The sequence below is a fragment of the Equus caballus genome, chromosome 28 (genome assembly GCF_041296265.1).
Source record: "Equus caballus isolate H_3958 breed thoroughbred chromosome 28, TB-T2T, whole genome shotgun sequence".
Taxonomy (NCBI): Eukaryota; Metazoa; Chordata; class Mammalia; order Perissodactyla; family Equidae; genus Equus; species Equus caballus.
In genome coordinates this window covers 29,522,283-29,540,162 of record NC_091711.1, presented here as the reverse complement: position 1 = coordinate 29,540,162, position 17,880 = coordinate 29,522,283, and the positions used below count along the sequence as shown (strand labels likewise).

General features: G+C 36.1%; 1 protein-coding gene across 41 annotated transcripts in view; it reads left to right on the top strand.

Moving 5' to 3' along the window:
• The window catches only part of ANKS1B (ankyrin repeat and sterile alpha motif domain containing 1B), a 1,028,420-nt gene that overhangs the window by 122,584 nt on the left and 887,956 nt on the right, over positions 1-17,880 (top strand). For 3 of the 41 annotated variants that reach the window (XR_011433614.1, XR_011433613.1, XM_023631265.2), the window contains exon 1: positions 10,723-11,205. The exons of the other annotated variants lie outside the window; for them this stretch is intronic. Coding sequence is in view for 1 of the 3 variants with exons in the window: in XM_023631265.2 (XP_023487033.2) it covers positions 11,195-11,205 (11 nt within the window). In the remaining 2 variants the exon portion in view is untranslated. Of the gene's footprint in view, positions 1-10,722; positions 11,206-17,880 lie in introns of those variants that run through there. 41 annotated transcript variants of the gene reach the window in all.

The following is a 17,880-nucleotide window of genomic DNA, read 5'->3' as shown; positions in this document are numbered from 1 at the left end:
TATAGAACACTCCATCCAAAAACAGCAGGTCACACATTCTTCTCAAGTTTTGCATGGAACATTCTCAAGGATAGACCATATGTTGTTAAACAAAGCAAGCCTCAATAAATTTAAGAGGATTGAAATAATATCAAGGATCTTTTCCAACCATAATTCTATGAAACTAGAAGTCAATTACAAGAAAAAAGCTAGGAAAGGGGCAAAGATGTGGAGATTAAACAATGCGCTACTGAACAGCCAATTGATCATTGAAGAAGTTAAAGGAGAAAGAAAATATTATCTGGAGACAAATGAAAATGAAAACACACCATACTTACTCATTTGGGATGCAGCAAAAGCCTTCCTAACAGGGAAATTCATTACAATACAGGCTCACCTTAACAAACAAGAAAAATCTCAGATAGGCAATCTCAAACTACACCTAACAGAATTAGCAAAAGAAGAACCAAGCCCAAAGTCAGTAGAAGGAGGGAAATAATAAAAATTAGAGCAGAAATAAATGAAATTGAAACAAAAAAGATAGTAGAAAGGATTCATGAAACAAAGAGCTTGTTGTTTGAGAAGATAAACAGAATTGACAAACCCTTCTCCAGGCTCAGTAGGAAAAAAGGGAGAAAACCCAAATAAATAAAATTAGAAATGAAAGTGGAGAAATTACAAAAGATACCACAGAAATACAAAAGATTATAAGAGAATACTATGAAAAACTATATGCCAACAAATTGGACAACCTAGAAGAAATGGATAAATTCTTAGACTCTTACAACCTCCCAAAACTGAATGAAGAAGAAATAGAGAATCTGAATTGATCAATCAGAAATAAACAGATTGAAACAGAAATCAAAGTCCTCCTCGAAAATAGAAGTTGAGGGCCAGATGGCTCCTCTGGAGAATTCTACCAGACATTCAAAGAAGATTTAATATCTATTTTTGTTAAAGTATTCCAGAAAATTGAGGATTATGGAATACTTCCTGATACATTCTGCAAGGCCAGCATCACCCTGATACCAAAGCTAGACAAGGACAACACCAGAAGGTTGTTACACTGTATCACTGATGAACATAGATACAAAAATCCTCAACAAAACATTGGAAAACCAAATACAGCAATACATTAAAAGATCATACACCAGGATCAAGTGGGATTTATACCAGGGACACAGGGATGGTTCAATATCTGCAAATCAATCAATGTGATACACCACATTAACAACATGAGGAACAAAAGCCACATGACCATCTCAGTAGATGCAGAGAAAACATTTGACATGGTCCCACATCCATTTATGATAAAAATGCTCAATAAAATGGATATAGAAGAAAAGTCCTCAACATAGTGAAGGCCATATATGACAACCTCACAACCAGCATCATACTCAATGGGGAAAAACTGAAAGCCATCCCTCTGAGAACAGGAACAAGACAAGGGTGCCCACTCTCACCACTCTTATTCAATATAGTAGTGGAGGTTTTGGTCACAGCAATTAGGCAAGAAAAAGAAATAAAAGGACTCCAAGTAGGCAATGAAGAAGTGAAACTCTTGCTGTTCGCAGATGACATGATTTTATATATAGAAAATGCTAAAGAGTCCATCAGAAAAGTATTAGAAATAAACAACAAGTACAGCAAAGTTGCAGGGTACAAAGTCAACTTACAAAAAACAGTTGCATTTCTATACTCCAATAACAAACTGACAGAAAGAGAACTAAGGGCCCAATCCCATTTACAATTGCAACAAAAGAATAAAATCTCTTGGAGTAAATTTAACCAAGGAAGTGAAAGACGTATACAATGAAAACTACAAGACTTTACTGAAAGAAATTTATGATGATATAAAGAAATGGAAACACATTCCATGCACATGGATTGGAGGAATAAACATAGTTAAAATATCCATACCACCTAAAGCAATCTACAGATTCAATGCAATCCCAATCAGAATCTCAATGACATTCTTCATAGAAATAGAGTAAAGAATCTTAAAATTCATATGGGGCATCAAAAGACCTTGAATTGCTAAAGCAATCCTGAGAAAAAAGAACAAAGCTGGAGGCATCACAATCCCTGACTTCTACATATACTAGAGGGGCTGGCCTGGTGGCGCAGTGGTTAAGTGCACACCTTCTGCTTCAGCGGCCTGGGGTTAGCTGGTTTGGATCCCAGGTGCAGACATTGCACCACTTGGCAAGCCATGCTGTGGTAGGCGTCCCACATAGAAAGTAGCGGAAGATGGGCTTGTATGTTAGCTCAGGGCCAGTCTTCGTCAGCAAAAAGAGGAGGATTGGCAGCAGTTAGCTCAGGGCTAATCTTCTTCTTCAAAAGAAAATTACTAGAAAGCTATAGTAATCAAAACAGTGTGGTACTGGTACAAAAACAGGCACACAGATCAATGGAACAGAATTGAAAGCCCAGAAATATAACCATACATCTATGGACAGTTAATCTTTGACAAAGGAGCTGAGAACATACAATGGAGAAAGGAAAGTCTCTTTAATAAATGGTGTTGAAGAAACTTGACAACCACATGTAAAAGAATGAAAATAGACCATTCTCTTATGCCATTGACAAAAATAAACTGAAAATTGATCAAAGACTTGAAAGGAAGACCTAAAACCATAAAATTTCTAGAAGAAAATATAGGCAGTACACTCTTTGATATTGGTCTTAAAAGGATCTTTTCAGACACCATGTCTTCTTGGACAAGGGAGACAAAAGGAAAAATAAACAAGTGGGACTTCATGAGACTAAAGAGGTTCTACAAGGCAAGGGAAACCAGGATTTAAATGAAAAGACAACCCACCAACTGGAAAAGAAATTTGAAAATCATGTATCCAACAAAGGTTTAATCTCCATAATATATAAAGAACTCACACAACTCAACAACAAAAAAATCAAACAACTTTATAAAAAAAAATGGGCAGAGGATATCAACAGATTTTTTTCCAAAGAGGTATACAGATGGCCAATCGGCACATGAAAAGATGGTGAACATCACTGATCATCAGGGAAATGCAGATCAGAAGTACAGTAAGATATCACTGTATACCCACTAGAATGGCTGTAATAACCAAGACAAAAAATAACAAATGTTGGAGAGGTTATACAGAAAAGGGAGCCCTCAGACACTGCTGATGGGAATGCAAACTGGTTCAGGCACTCTGGAAAACAGTATGGAGATTTCTCAAAAAACTAAATATAGAAATACCATGACTCAGCTGATTTCAAGTTCTTATCTAAAGTTTTTTGGATAAGAACTTAAAATCAGCGATTCAAAGAGACTCATGCGCCTCTATGTTCATTGCAGCATTATTCACAATAGCCAAGATGTGGAAGCAACCTAAGTGCCCATCAACTGATGATTGGATAAAGATGATATGGTATATGTCTATATATACACAATGGAATACTACTTGGCCATTAAAAATGACAAAATTGTCCCATTTGCAACAACATGGTTAGACCTTGAGGGTATTATGTTAAGTGAAATAAACCAGATAGAGAAAAACAAACACTGTATGATTTCACTCTTATGTGGAAGATAAACAAACACATGGACAAAGAGAAGTATTTAGTGGTTACCAGGGAAAGGGAAGTGGGGGGTGCTCACAAAGGGTGAAGGGGCATAGCTATATGAGGACTGACAAATAGTAATGTACAACCGAAATCTCACAATGCTGTAAACTGTCATAACGTCAATTAAAAAAAAATAAGCAGCCTAAAATAATTCTTATGTTAAAGAGACACATTTTGGGGTGGCAAATTTTGTTTCCATTCAGTACACTCTATGGTGTTCGAAAAGTGACCAAATTGCCTAATGATGCATTTCTCAGAATGTATCTCCATTGTTAAGTGATTCATGACTATACTTAAGAAGAGAAAGTAATAAATTAGAAAGTAAGCAAACAAAGACATGAATAAATAACACATCCAGTAGATGTTTGATAAAAATAAAGCTAACTGAATCTTTGAATATGACAAATAGACCTACCTAGGCAAACCCAAGGAGAGAAAAATAATACAGAACACAAGGAATGAAAATGGTGATAGAACTGCAAATACATAAGATAGCAATAAATATAAAAATATGTACAATTTTTATTCAATACATTAGAATACCTAAATGGAAATACTTGAATTCCTAGAAAAATGTAAATTACAGAATTGATGCATAACAAAGTTGATTGTATTGATAGATCAGTTAGCATAGAAGACATTGGAAGTTTATTAGGGATTTATTCCACAAAAGTACTAGTCCTAGATGATTTTGCATGTTCTTTCAGGTATTCATTTCACGTTCAGTTTGTTCTTTCAGGTGTTCATTTTATAGATAAGGAAACTGAGGCACAGAGTGGTTTTGTATCTTTCCAAAGTTGTGCAGTTAGAGATGGAACTGGCATTTGAACCTAGGCAGTTTGAATCCTGATTCTGTGCTTTTATTCATTATGCTTTTCTGCCTCTTTTTGTTCCTTACTCAAGGAATAAAAGCTTCCTTAATATGAGGAAAAGGTATCCATGAGAATCCAATAGCAAACATCATGCTGAATAGTGAAGCTGTATCAGGCGTGCCATTAAATTCATCATTAAGACACAAATTATCCTCTCATTATTTTAGTGATTCTAGCCAAAGCAGTTGTGTAAGAAAAAAAATCCAGGATTAGGTCAGCTGATTAGCAGTTTAATTCCATCTGCAACCTTAATTCCCCCTTGCCATGCAATGTAATGTATTCAGAGATTCTGGGGATTAGAGTGTCAACATCTTTGGAGTACCATTATTCTATCTATCACATTACCCTTGGAAATATTGTTACCTAGGAAGAGAATATGAGGATAAGAAAAATTGCCACCAAAAAGAGTGTTTGCATAACAATGAGAAATTAATCTGCCTTGTCTGTTGGTTTATTTTTCAGGAATTATATCCAGGTGGAGAAGAGAAGACTACTTTTAGCACTAGTGATAAAGTTGAAACTGGATTGAAATGTATGGTCTACTTTTCGTCTCATGTTTTCTTTCTTTCTTTTTCTTTTTTTTTTTTTAATTAGAGATTGGCACCTGAGCTAACAACTGTTGCCAATCTTCTTTTTTTTCTTCCTGCTTTTTCTCCCCCAATCCCCCCAGTATAGTTGTATATTTTAGTTGTGGGTGCTTCTAGTTGTAGTATGTGGGACGCAGCCTCAACGTGGCCTGATGAGTGGTGCCATGTCTGCACCCAGGATCCGAACCAGAGAAACCCTGGGCTGCCTTAGTGGAGTACGCAAACTTAACCACTCGACCACGGGGCTGTCCCCTCATGTTTTCTTTTCTCTGTGGTTCTCTGCATGGTTACAAATTCCTTCTCATATTCTAAAATGCTATCTTGTGGCATATACTTTATAAATAGTAGAGAGATCATAAGTTGTGTGATTTTTAACTCAAGGAGTTATTTCTGCTCATAGTTAGCCAATTCTGGTTTGCCATGTGAATACATGTTATTGAGAATTACATCAAGCAATTCAAGGTGCATATTATTCATTAGAAAATGTTTCATTTGTATAATTTTAGCTATAGTGCTCCCTAATGTGTTCACTTATGTAAAATTGTATATTTTCAGTCTCTTATGTGACTCTATACTAGGTCTATTATACATTTTTGCTCAAAAGATAAGAAATTAAGAAATTTTCTGTGATTCAGTCATATGGGTATTTATTACAAAGCCAATATTTTCAGTTATTTTTAGAAGGCCTTTTGAATTATCAGAGTTAATTTTGTTTTCTGTTTTTTCCTGGAAATAATTGTATAAGACCTTCCCTGTGCTGCACAAAAGAGTAGCCACTGTCCACATGAGGCATGAAGCACTTGAAATATGGCTCGTCATAATTGCAATGTGCTATAAGTGTAAAATAAACACTGATTTTTAAAACAGTACAAAAAAGAAATGTAAAAATGCCTCAATAATATTTATATTGGTCATATGTTGGAATGATGGTATTTTGGATTTTTCCTCTTTTTACCTTTTTGATGAGACTATTAGAAAATCTAAATTTACATATATGGCTCACGTTATTCTAGACTCAACACCCATGTGAGACACTTCTAGCCCACAATAATAAAATTATGTCATCACTATAGAGATGACGACTTAACTTACAGTACTCAATAGTATGTGCACATGTATCCAGTTCAGCCAAAAATGGAAGCAAACTATTAAGATACAAATTGAAAAGAATAGGGACTTTGTTTTGCATTGCTTGAAATTATCCGATGTGTCAGAAGACCATTCCTACATATTCTGACCCTGCCTGAGGCAGTAGATGCACATTCTGTATGAGTTTCCATATCTGGATCCGTGGGGTCATCTCCAAGGGTCAAGAGTCAGATAAGAAACAAGAGAAGCTGAAACAGTCTTGTGCTGTTCCTGATTGGTAGAGGGCGTAATAATGATCAATTTGTGAAGTAGCCGTGCCTAAATCTTATTTGCTCTGCATATGAATATTGGCCCAAGAAACTCAGGCTTATAGTTTATTTAGGAGTACTCTGCTTTACTATTGCAAAAGCTTAGGAATAAAATATTCTTAATAATGAATAGACTGATAATTTGAAAGTTTAGTAGAAAATCTATTTTGTTTATATTTGTTCTGAAACATTCCAATCTGATTTGTTACATTAGTACAAATAGTATAACAAACGAAATCAAATCTTTGGTAATTGGAGATCTCATATTTTCTGAGAGCATTCGTTCCAGACAAGATTTTTCATACACAGAATTTAAAATATTGATAAGTAGGTGTAGAAAATGGGATTGAATATATATTAGACTAAGACCAAGGATCTATAAATTTCTTTTTTTTGAATAAATATATAATAAGCATTTAAAACTTTTAGAAACTCTTGCATTTTATGAAACAGGCTTAAGTTAACCAAAGTTTTAATACAGGCCTTATTTTTAAATTTGAGAATTATGATTGAGAAATGAGAGGAATGCAATGCAAAAAAATTGGAATGAAGAAGAACATTAGCTCAAAGCTTGAGCTTTTAAGCATCAATGTTTATTTTTTAATTGAGTTTTTAGTTGGAAGATTTGGGTCTGGCTTATTTGTAGTGTTTCAGATGTGTGTGGATGTTCTATGGATATGTGGATATGTGCCTAGAGGCTCTGTCAATAGGTGCAGTTGAATATATTCATATATATGCTAAATTTCTATTCGAAACCTCCTTGTTTTAGAAGGATGTATCCATATCCATTCTGTTTAAGAAAAGAGACATGCGTTGGAGATTTTTTTTCATGTTCCTGTCATAATCATTTTTTTTCTGATAATGGGGAACTGAGATGGTATAAGTAAATGAAATCTATAGACCTTAAAATCTTAGTTATAAATATCAATATCTTCCCCTATTAAATATTTATAGGATCTAATAACATGCAGGAAATTTAAAAAATAATTTGAATTAATTTGCAGTATTTTCTCATTTCTTTTCCATCCTTTGCTGGAAGTATTACTGAGCAACATAGTGTTCTAGTCAGCTTTAACTGAAACTTGCTTTCCCTAAAAGGTACCACTGCCCTTCCAGTTCTCTGATGGAGATATCTCATCATCTATGCATTTCATTCATGGTAGAAACCTCATTCATTTGCTTTTATCTTGTCTGTATGGATACCATCTCCCATAGGTTTTATTTTAGACGTCTTTATTTGAATTTCCTCCCTCTTCTCTATCCACTGCTATATTTCCATTAGTTCAGATTTCTTTGTTTCCTCTCTAGACTGTTAACACAGACTACTACCAGCCTGACTCCCTGCCACCAGTTTGTTCCTCTGTTCACCTTCCAACTGTCAGACGAGCTCTCATTCTAGAACACTGACTGACCCACTCACCTCAGAATCATGCTTACTATCTTTTCTGATAACTCTCTAGCTCCAAGCTGCATACAGGATAAAAACTAAGCTTCTTGACATGTTTTAAGGCTCTTCACACTCTGGAGCAAACTTACTTTTTCCCCCTTTTATTTTATTGTCTTTTTGTTTTCCCTTAAAGAAATGCTTGATACTTTTGAGTATTCAAATAATTCATAGGTGATTAAATGTATTTTTGCATGCGTTTTTCTATGTTAATGCAATTATTTCGTATCTGTGCAATGTGAATAATGTATCTGTCTCATAGTTGTTGGGTGGCTATAACTGAGTTAATACATGTAAAACACAGGATATTCACACACACAGACACACACACAGTAGTCTGCAATTTGATTTTTCTCAATATATTTTGGTTAACTTTTCAAGGTTAACCAAATACATGTAGGGATCAAACTTATTTGTTTTAATAGTTGCATAATATTTCATGGTGTAGATGAATCCTAATTAACTTTTCTCTTTTTGTTGGGCATTCATGACATTTCTCTTTTATACTATTAAAATTATACAGTAAATATTTTTGTGTCTACTTTTCATATCAGTACTTTTATTTCAAGGCATATGGTGGAATTCACAGAAAAAGAAATGTGAAACAAGAAGCAATAATAGGATCTATATACCGCCAATTATAAACAATACCAAAAACGTGTGATTCCAGTGCTAGAATAGAGAAATCAATGAATACAAAAATGGAACAGACCAGCAGTACATAGAAGAATTTAGTATAAGATAAAGTTGACATTTGAAAGAAGCAGGAAAAGGAAAAATCATTCAATAAATAGTCCTGAAAAAATGTTTAATTATTGAATTTAATTCCCTACCTCACACTGTTTAGCACTCCTGCCCTCAATTGTGCCTGTTATCTTCTAGTCCAGAGACCATGTGTTTTATCCATTTCAGAGAATGAATTTCCAATTCTGCTGTTCCAAGAAGAGGTGGGGATCTGAGAATCAAACTGATTTAGATTTTCAACTGATGTTGGATATTTCAATATTTCCTTCCTTTTTATTTCTGGCTAGTATTCTATTATATGCATATATCACAGTTTGTTTATCTTTTTTTTTTTTTTTTAAAGATTTTATTTTTTCCTTTTTCTCCCCAAAGCCCCCCAGTACATAGTTGTATATTCTTCGTTGTGGGTCCTTCTAGCTGTGGCATGTGGGACGCTGCCTCAGCGTGGCCTGACGAGCAGTGCCATGTCCGCGCCCAGGATTCGAACCAACGAAACACTGGGCCGCTTGCAGCGGAGCGCGCGAACTTAACCACTCGGCCACGGGGCCAGCCCCCACAGTTTGTTTATCTTTTCATCTGTTAATGGACATTTGGGTTGTTTCAGTTTTGGGCTATTATTAAAAAAAGCTGTTATGAATATTTATATATAAGTCTTTGTGTGGGCATATGCTGTGATTTCTCTTGACTAAATACCTAGAGTGGAGTGGCTGGATTGTATGGTATTTGGATGTTTAACTTTTTAAGGAATTGCCAAATTGTTTCCCACAGTGGTTGTACTGTTTTAGGTGCCTGCCAGCAGTGTGTGAGAGTTGTAGTTGATTTACATCCCTGTCAACATTGGTATGTGAAGTCATTTTAATCATCGCCATTTTATAAGGAGTATCTCATGATTTCAATATACATTTCTCTAAAGACAAATGATGTTGAGCACCCTTTCATCTTCTTACTTGCTATCTGTATATCTTTGTTGAAATAGCTGTTCAAATGTTTGGCCTACTTTTTATTAGGTTGCTGATTTTCTTATCAGTGCATTTTGAGGGTTCCTTACGTATTCTGGATCAAAGAATATGTCAGAAAATGTGATTGGCAAATATTTTCTCCCAGTCCATTTCCTTTTTATTCTCTCAACAGTGCCTTTGAAGAGCAGAAGCTCTTAATTTTGATGAAGTCCAATTTGTCAGATTTTCTTGTGTGGGTTGTGCTTTTGGTGTCATATCTAAGAAATTTTTGCTTATCCCGAGGTTAAAATTTAAAAAATATTTTTCTGTACATTTTCTTGTAGAAGCTTTATGGTTATAGGTTTTGCTGTTAGATCTATGATTCATTTTTAAGTTAATTTTTGTATAGTATAGTGAGGATATCCAGGTTTTTTTTTAATACGGTGTGACCTAAGGGTATCCATTTGTTCCAGCACAATCTTTTGAGAAGACTATCCTTTCTTTAATGAATTACCATTGCATCTTTGTCAAAAATCAGTTGTGTAGGGGCTGGCCCCATGGCCAAGTGGTTAAGTTCGCGTGCTCCGCTGCAGGCAGCCCAGTGTTTCATTGGTTCGAATCCTGGGCACGGACATGGCACTGCTCATCAAACCACGCTGAGGCAGCGTCCCACATGCCACAACTAGAAGGACCCACAACGAGGAATATACAACTATGTACTGGGGGGCTTTGGGGAGAAAAAGGAAAAAAATAAAATCTTTAAAAAAAATCAGTTGCATATATGTGTAGGTCTAAATGGACTCTATTTCTCCATTTTGTTCCATTGATCTGTCTTTACTCTGATACCATACTATCTGTCTTGTTGACTATAGCTTTATCTTAGACTTGAAATCAGGTAATGTAAGGCCCCAGCTTTGTTCTTTTTCAAAGTTGCTTTGGCTGTTCTAGGTCCTTTGTATTTCCATATGAATTTTAAAATCAGTTAGTCAATTTCTACCAAGAATGCTTGTTGATGTTCTCATTGAATTACATTGAATCTAAAGATCAATTTGGGGAAAATTAACATCATCATAATATTAAGTCTTTTGAGCTGTGAACTTGGTTATCTTACCATTTGTTTAGGTCTTTTTAAATTTCTGTCAGCAATATTTTGTAGTTTTCTGTGTACAAGTTTGCACATCTTTTGTCAAATTTATTCTGAAATATTGCATATTTTTCATGCTGCCGTAAATTATATATAAAATTTTTTTTTTATTTCTGATTGTTCTTTGCTAGCATATAGAGATACAGTTGAGTTTCATATGTTGAGTTATATATTTCAACCTTGCCACCCATACTTCATTTGGTCGTGGGCTTTTTTTGGAGTAAGCTATTCTTAAAAACTTTTTAAAAAATGTTTCATTTTGAAATAATTTTAGACTTACAGAAATATTACAAAGATAGATCAGAAAGTTCCCTATACTTTTCACACAGCTTCCCCTAATTAAACACAATTTAAACATTTTAGTAGCTTTTCTTGGCAGGATCATGTTCCTGGAAGATTGAGATGGGCTTTTCATTGATGACAAGTTTCTCATTCTCAACCTTGACTGTGCCGATGAACTTGCCATGGGTGGAATCATACTGGAACATGTAGACCATGTGGTTGAGGTCAGTGAAGGTGTAATTGATGGTGACATTATTGATTTTGCCAGGGTTAAAACAGCTCTGGTGACCAGGCTCCCAATACAGACAAATCCATTTACTCTGACCACCACTGTGTCTCAGGGACATGACTAGCACTGCACAAGAAGATGCTGCTATTTATCAAATGAAGAATATCAGACAGCCTCCAGTACAATGTTGAATAGAAGTAGTAAGAACATACATCCTTGCTTTGTTCTTCATCTTAAGGGCAAAGCATTCATTCTTTCATCATTAAGATGTTAGCTGTAGTTTTTTTGTAGATGTCTTTTACTGCGTTGATGAAGTTCCTCCTATTCCTATTTTACTAACAGTTTTTATTAAGAATTGATGTTGCGTTTTGACAACTGTTTCCATATCTGTTGAGATAATCATGATTTTTCTTTTTAAGTCTGTTAATATACAAGCATATCCTGTTTTGTTGTGCTTTGCTTTATTGCGCTTTGTGGATACTGTGAGTTTTACAATTGAAGGTTTGTGGTAACCATACCTCAAGCAAGTCTGTTGGCATGATTTTTCCAAAAAGATTTGCTTACTTTGTGTCTCTGTGTCACACGTTGGTAATTCTCTCAGTATTTCATGCTTTATTATTATTATATTTGTTATGGTGATCTGTGATCAGTGATTTTTTAAATTTTTATTTAGTTTATGATAGTTTACAACCTTGTGAAATTTCAGTTGTATGTTATGGTTTGTCAGTGGTGTTGTAGGTGCACCACTTCACCCTTTGTGCCCATCCCCCATCCCCCCTTTCTCCTGGTAGCCACTAATCTGTTCTCTTTGTCTACATGTTTAACTTCCACATGTGAGTGGAGCCATACAGAGTTTGTCTTTCTCTATCTGGCTTATTTCACTTAACATAATTCCCTCAAGGACCAACTGTGAATGGGACGGTTTTATTCTTTTTTATGGCTGAGTAGTATTCCATTGTGTGTGTGTGTGTGTGTGTGTGTATATATATATATATACACCATATCTTCTTTATCCAATCATCAGTTGATGTGCAGTTTGGTTGCTTCCCTGTCTTGGCTATTGTAAATAATGCTGCAATGAACATAGGGGTGCATGGGACTTTTGGAATTGCTGATTTTAAGTTCTTTGGATAGATATCCAGTAGTGGGATGGCTGGGTCATATGGTATTTCTATTTTTAATTTTTTGAGAAATCTCTATACTGTTTTCTGTAGTGGCTGCACCAGTTTGCATTCCCACCAGCAGTGTATGAGGGTTCCTTTTTCTCCACAACCTCTCCAACATTTGTTACTTTTTGTTTTGGTTATTTTTGCCATTGTAATGGGTGTAAGATGGTATCTTAGTATAGTTTTGATTTGCGTTTCCCTGATGATAAGTGATGATGAACATCTTTTCATATGCCTATTGGCAATCCATATATCTTCTTTGGAGAAATGTCTGTTCATGTCTCCTGCCCAGTTTTTGATCAGGTTGTTGATTTTTTTGTTGTTGAGTTGTGTGAGTTCTTTATATATTATGGAGATTAACCCTTTGTTGGATATATGACTTGCAAATATTTTTTCCCAATTAGTGGGTTGTTTTTTGTTTCAATCCTGTTTTCCCTTGCTTTGAAGAAACTCTTTAGTCTGATGAAGTCCCATTTATTTATTCTTTCTGTTGTTTCCCTTGTCTGAGAAGACATGGTGTCTGAAAAGATCCTTTTAATACTGATGTCAAAGAGTATACTGCCTGTATTTTCTTCTAGAAGCCTTATGGTTTTGGGTCTTATCTTTAGGTCTTTGATCCATTTTGAGTTTATTTTGGTGAATGGTGAAAAAGAATGGTCAATTTTCATTCTTTTACATGTGGCTTCCCAGTTTTCCCAGCACCATTAGTTGACAAGACTTTCTTTTCTCCATTGTAGGCCCTCAGCTCCTTTGTCGAAGATTAGCTGTCCATAGATGTGTGGTATTATTTCTGGGCTTTCAATTCTTTTCCATTGATCTGTGTGCCTGTTTTTGTACCAGTACCATGCTGTTTTGATTACTGTAGCTTTGTAGTATGTTTTGAAGTCAGGGATTGTGATGCCTCCAGCTGTATTCTTTTTCCTCAGGATTTCTTTAGCAATTTGGGGTCTTTTGTTGCCCCGTATGAATTTTAGGATTCTTTGTTCTGTTTCTGTAAAGAATGTCATTGGGATTTTGATTGGGATTGCATTGAATCTGTAGATTGCTTTAGGTAGTATGGACATTTTAACTATGTTTATTCTTCCAATCCATGTGCATGGCATCTCTTTATGTCATCATCAGTTTCTTTCAGTAAAGTCTTGTAGGTTTTGTTGTATAGGTCTTCCACTTCCTAAGTTACATTCATCCCAAGGTATTTTATTCTTTTTGTTGCAATTGTCAATGGTATTGTGTTCTTGGGATCTTTTTCTGTTAGTTCGTTATTAGAGTATAGAAATGTTACTGCTTTATGTAAGTTGATTTTATACCCTGAAACTTTGCTGTAGTTGTTCATTATTTCTAAAAGTTTTCCAATGGATTCTTTGGGGTTTTTTATATATAAGATCATGTCATCTGCAAACAGTGAGAGTTTCACGTCTTCCCTCCCTGTTTGGATTCCTTTTATTGCTTTCTCTTGCCTAATTGCTCTGGCGAAAACCTCCACTACTATGTTGAATAAGAGTGGTGATAGAGGGCATCCTTGTCTCATTCTTGTCCTCAGGGGGATGGCACTCAGTTTTTGCCCATTGAGTATGATGTTGGCTGTGGGTTTATCATATATGGCCTTTATTATGTTGAGGTAATTTCATTCTATCCCCATTTTGTTCACAGTTTTTATCATAAATCACTGTTGGATCCTGTCAAATGCTTTCTCTGCATCTATTGAGATGATCATGTGGTTTTCATTCCTCAATTTGTTGATGTAGTGTATCACGTTGATTGATTTGCGGATGTTGAACCATCCCTGTGTCCCTGGTATGAATCCCACTTGATCATGATGTATGATCCTTTTAATGTATTGCTGAATTCGGGTTGCCAAAATTTTGTTCAGAATTTTTGCGTCTATGTTCATCAGTGATATTGGCCTTTAGTTCTTCTTTTTCGTGCTGTCCTTGTCAGGCTTTGGTATCAGAGTGGTGTTGGCCTCATAGAATGTGTTTGGAAGTGTTCTGTCCTCCCTAATTTTTTGGAATAGCTTGAAAAGTATAGGTATTAAATCCTCTCAAAGTTTGGTAGAATTCCCCAGGAAAGCCGTCTGGTCCTGGGGTTTTATTCTTTAGGATGCTTTTGATTGCTGTTTCAATCTCTTTCTTTGTCATTGGTTTGTTCAGATTGTCTGCTTCATCTTGACTTAGCTTAAAGAGATTGTAAGAGTCTAAGAATTTCTCCATTTCTTCTAGGTTATCCATTTTGTTGGCATATAGTTTTTCATAGTATTCTTTTATAATCCATTGTATTCTGTGTAGTCTGTTGTTATTTCTCCTCTTTCATTTCTGATTTTGTTTATTTGAGCTTTCTCTCTTTTTTTTTTCTTTGTAAGTCTGGCTAGGGGTTTGTCAATTTTATCTGTCTTCTCAAAGAACCAGCTCTTTGTTTCATTGATTCTTTCTACTGCCTTTTTTGTTTCAATAGCATTTATTTCTACTCTGATTTTTATTATTTCTCTCCTTCTGCTGACTTTGGGCTTTATTTGTTCTTCTTTCTGTAATTCAGTTAGGTGTTATTTGAGATTGCTTATTTGGGATTTTTCTTGTTTGTTAAGGTGTGCCTGTATTGTGATGAATTTCCCTTTTAACACAGCGTTTGCTGTATCCCAGGTGAGTTGGTATGGCATGTTATCATTTTCATTTGTCTCCAGCTATTTTTTTTTAAAGATTTTATTTTTTTTTCCTTTTTCTCCCCAAAGCCCCCCAGTACACAGTTGTATATTTTTCATTGTGGGTCCTTCTAGCTGTGGCATGTGGGATGCTGCCTCAGCGTGGCTTGACGAGCAGTGCCATGTCTGCGCCCAGGATTTGAACCAACGAAACACTGGGCTGCCTGCAGCGGAGCGTGCGAACTCAACCACTCGGCCACGGGGCCAGCCCCTCTCCAGATATTTTTTGATTTCTTCTTTAATTTCTTCAGTGATCCATTGCTTGTTCAACAACATATTGTTTAGTCTCCACATCCTTGTCCCTTTCTCAGCCTTTTTCTTGTAATTAATTTCTAGCTTTATAGCATTATGATTGGAGAAGATGCTTGTTATTATTTCAATTTTTTTAAATTTATAGAGGCTTGCCTTGTTTCCCAACATATGGTCTATCCTTGAGAGTGTTCCATGCGCACTTGAGAAGAGTGTGTATTCTGCTGTTTTTGGATGGAGTGTTCTATATATGTCTATTAAGTCCAACTGTTTTAGCTTTTCATATAATTCCACTGTTTCATTGTTTATTTTCTATCTGGATGATCTTTCCAATGATGTGAGTGGGGTATTGGGGTCCCCTACTATTTTTTGTAACTATTTTGTTAATAGTTGCTTTATGAACTTTGGTGCTCCTGTGTTGGGTGCATAGATATTTATAAGTGTTACTTCTTCTTGATGTAGTGTCCCTTTGATTATTATATACTGCCCCTCTTTGTCTCTTTTTACCTGCCTTATCTTGAAATCTGCTGTGTCTGATATAAGTATTGCGACACTTGCTTTCTTTTGTTTGCCATTAGCTTGGAGTATCATCTTCCACCCCTTCACTCTGAGCCTGTGTTTGTCCTTGGAGCTGAGGTGTGTTTCCTGGAGGCAACAAAGTGTTGGGTCTTGTTCTTTAATCCATCTTGCCACTCTTTGTCTTTTTATTGCAGAGTTCAATCCATTTACATTGAGGGTGATTATTGATGTATGAGGGCTTAATGCTGTCATTCTGTCACTCGTTTTCTGGTTTTCCTTTGTTCCTCATCCTGTGTGTTTTGGTCTACCTATTGACTTCTGCAGTCTGTTATGCTGTGTTTCTTAGTTTTAACCTTATTTATTTTTTGTGTCTCTTTTCTGCTTTTTGCTTTAGTGGCTACCCTGAAGTTTGTATTCAGAATCTCGTGCATAACGTATTTCTTTTTCTGATGACCTCTTATTTCCTTAGTCTGAACTGATTCAGTCCCTTTTCTCCTCCCCTTCTAAGTTATTATTTTCATATCTTATTCTAGCTTGTGTTGTGAATTTCTGGTTAAAGTGACAAGTTTGTCTTTGTTTTTGGTGTTTTCCTTCCCTTTATCCTAATGCTATAGTTGAATATTTGTTATCCTATTCTGATTCTATCTACTTGTCTCCTAACTCTGTGTTTTGTGACCCCTTTCTCCCATTTTTCTTTTGTTACACATGAGGGCCTTCTTGAGGATTTCTTGTAGGGGTGGCCTTGTGGCTACGAAGTCCCTTAGCTTTTGTTAGTCTGGGAAAGATTTAATTTCTCCCTCATATCTGAAGGATATTTTTGCTGGATAGAGTATTCTTGGCTGAAGATGTTCATCTTTTAAAGTTTTGAATATGTCATTCCATTCTCTCCTAGCTTGTAAGGTTTCTGCAGAGAAATCCGCTGAAAGTCTGATAGGGGTTCCTTTGTAGGTTATTTTCTTCTGCCTTGCGGCCCTGAGTATTCTTTCTTTGTCATTCATTTTTGCCAGTTTTACTACTATACGCCTTGCAGTAGGTCTTTTTACATTGACAAACCTAGGTGATCTGAAAGCTTCCTCCACACACATTTCTCTCATTCCCTAGATTTGGGAAGTTCTCTGCTATTTCTTTGAGCATGCTTTCTGCTCCATTCTCCTTCTCTTCACCTTCTTGGATACGTATAATTCTTATGTTGCATTTCCTCATAGAGTCAGCTATTTCTTGGAGATTTTCTTCATTTCTTTTTAGTGTTAGTTCTCTCTCCTCTTCTGTCTGGAGCTATTCAACATGTCTGTCTTTGATTATGCTGATTTGCTCCTCTGTGGTGTCCACATGAGCAGTCAGGGAATCTGTATTTTGTTTTATTTCTTCCATTGTATTTTTCGTCTCTAGTATTTCTGATTGATTCTCCTTTATAGTTTCAATCTCTTTTGTGAAGTAGCTCCAGAACTCATTGAATTGTTTCTCTATGTTTTCTTTTACCTCATTGAGTTTTTTGACGATAGCTATCCTGAATTCAGTGTCATTTAGTTTACTTATTTCTGAGTCTTCAGGACATAGTTCTGGGTGTTTATTGTTTTCCCTCTGGTCTGGAGCTTTTATGAACTGCCTGATGCTGGAATTACAGGTCTTCCTCATTGTGATATTATTCGGTTTCAGTTACAGCCTATCGCCACTAGATGAGGGTTGAGAGCTGCGTATTCTGAGCCCTCTGCCTTCAGTCAGGATGGCGTGACACAAGGCAAGTTGCTGGCGGGTTGCTTTCTCTTGCATGCAGACCCGGGTTTTTGGGTCAGCTCTCGCCATCTGGTCTCTTGGGGTCTTGGCTTTATGAGGTCACCCCACGTGAAAGCTTTCACCCTGTTAGGGGCCTTCCCTCTAGGCTTCAAGGGCACTAGGGAGTCCTGGGTGATCCTGTGTACGTGCAACCCCTCCCCCACTTCTTCCCTCATGGAGCCTCCCGCGACAGTGATCCCAGTCTTTAGGGGAGGGAGCAGACTTCTCTCTTACACCGTTCTAGCTCCTCCAATGGGGGCTCCAGCCT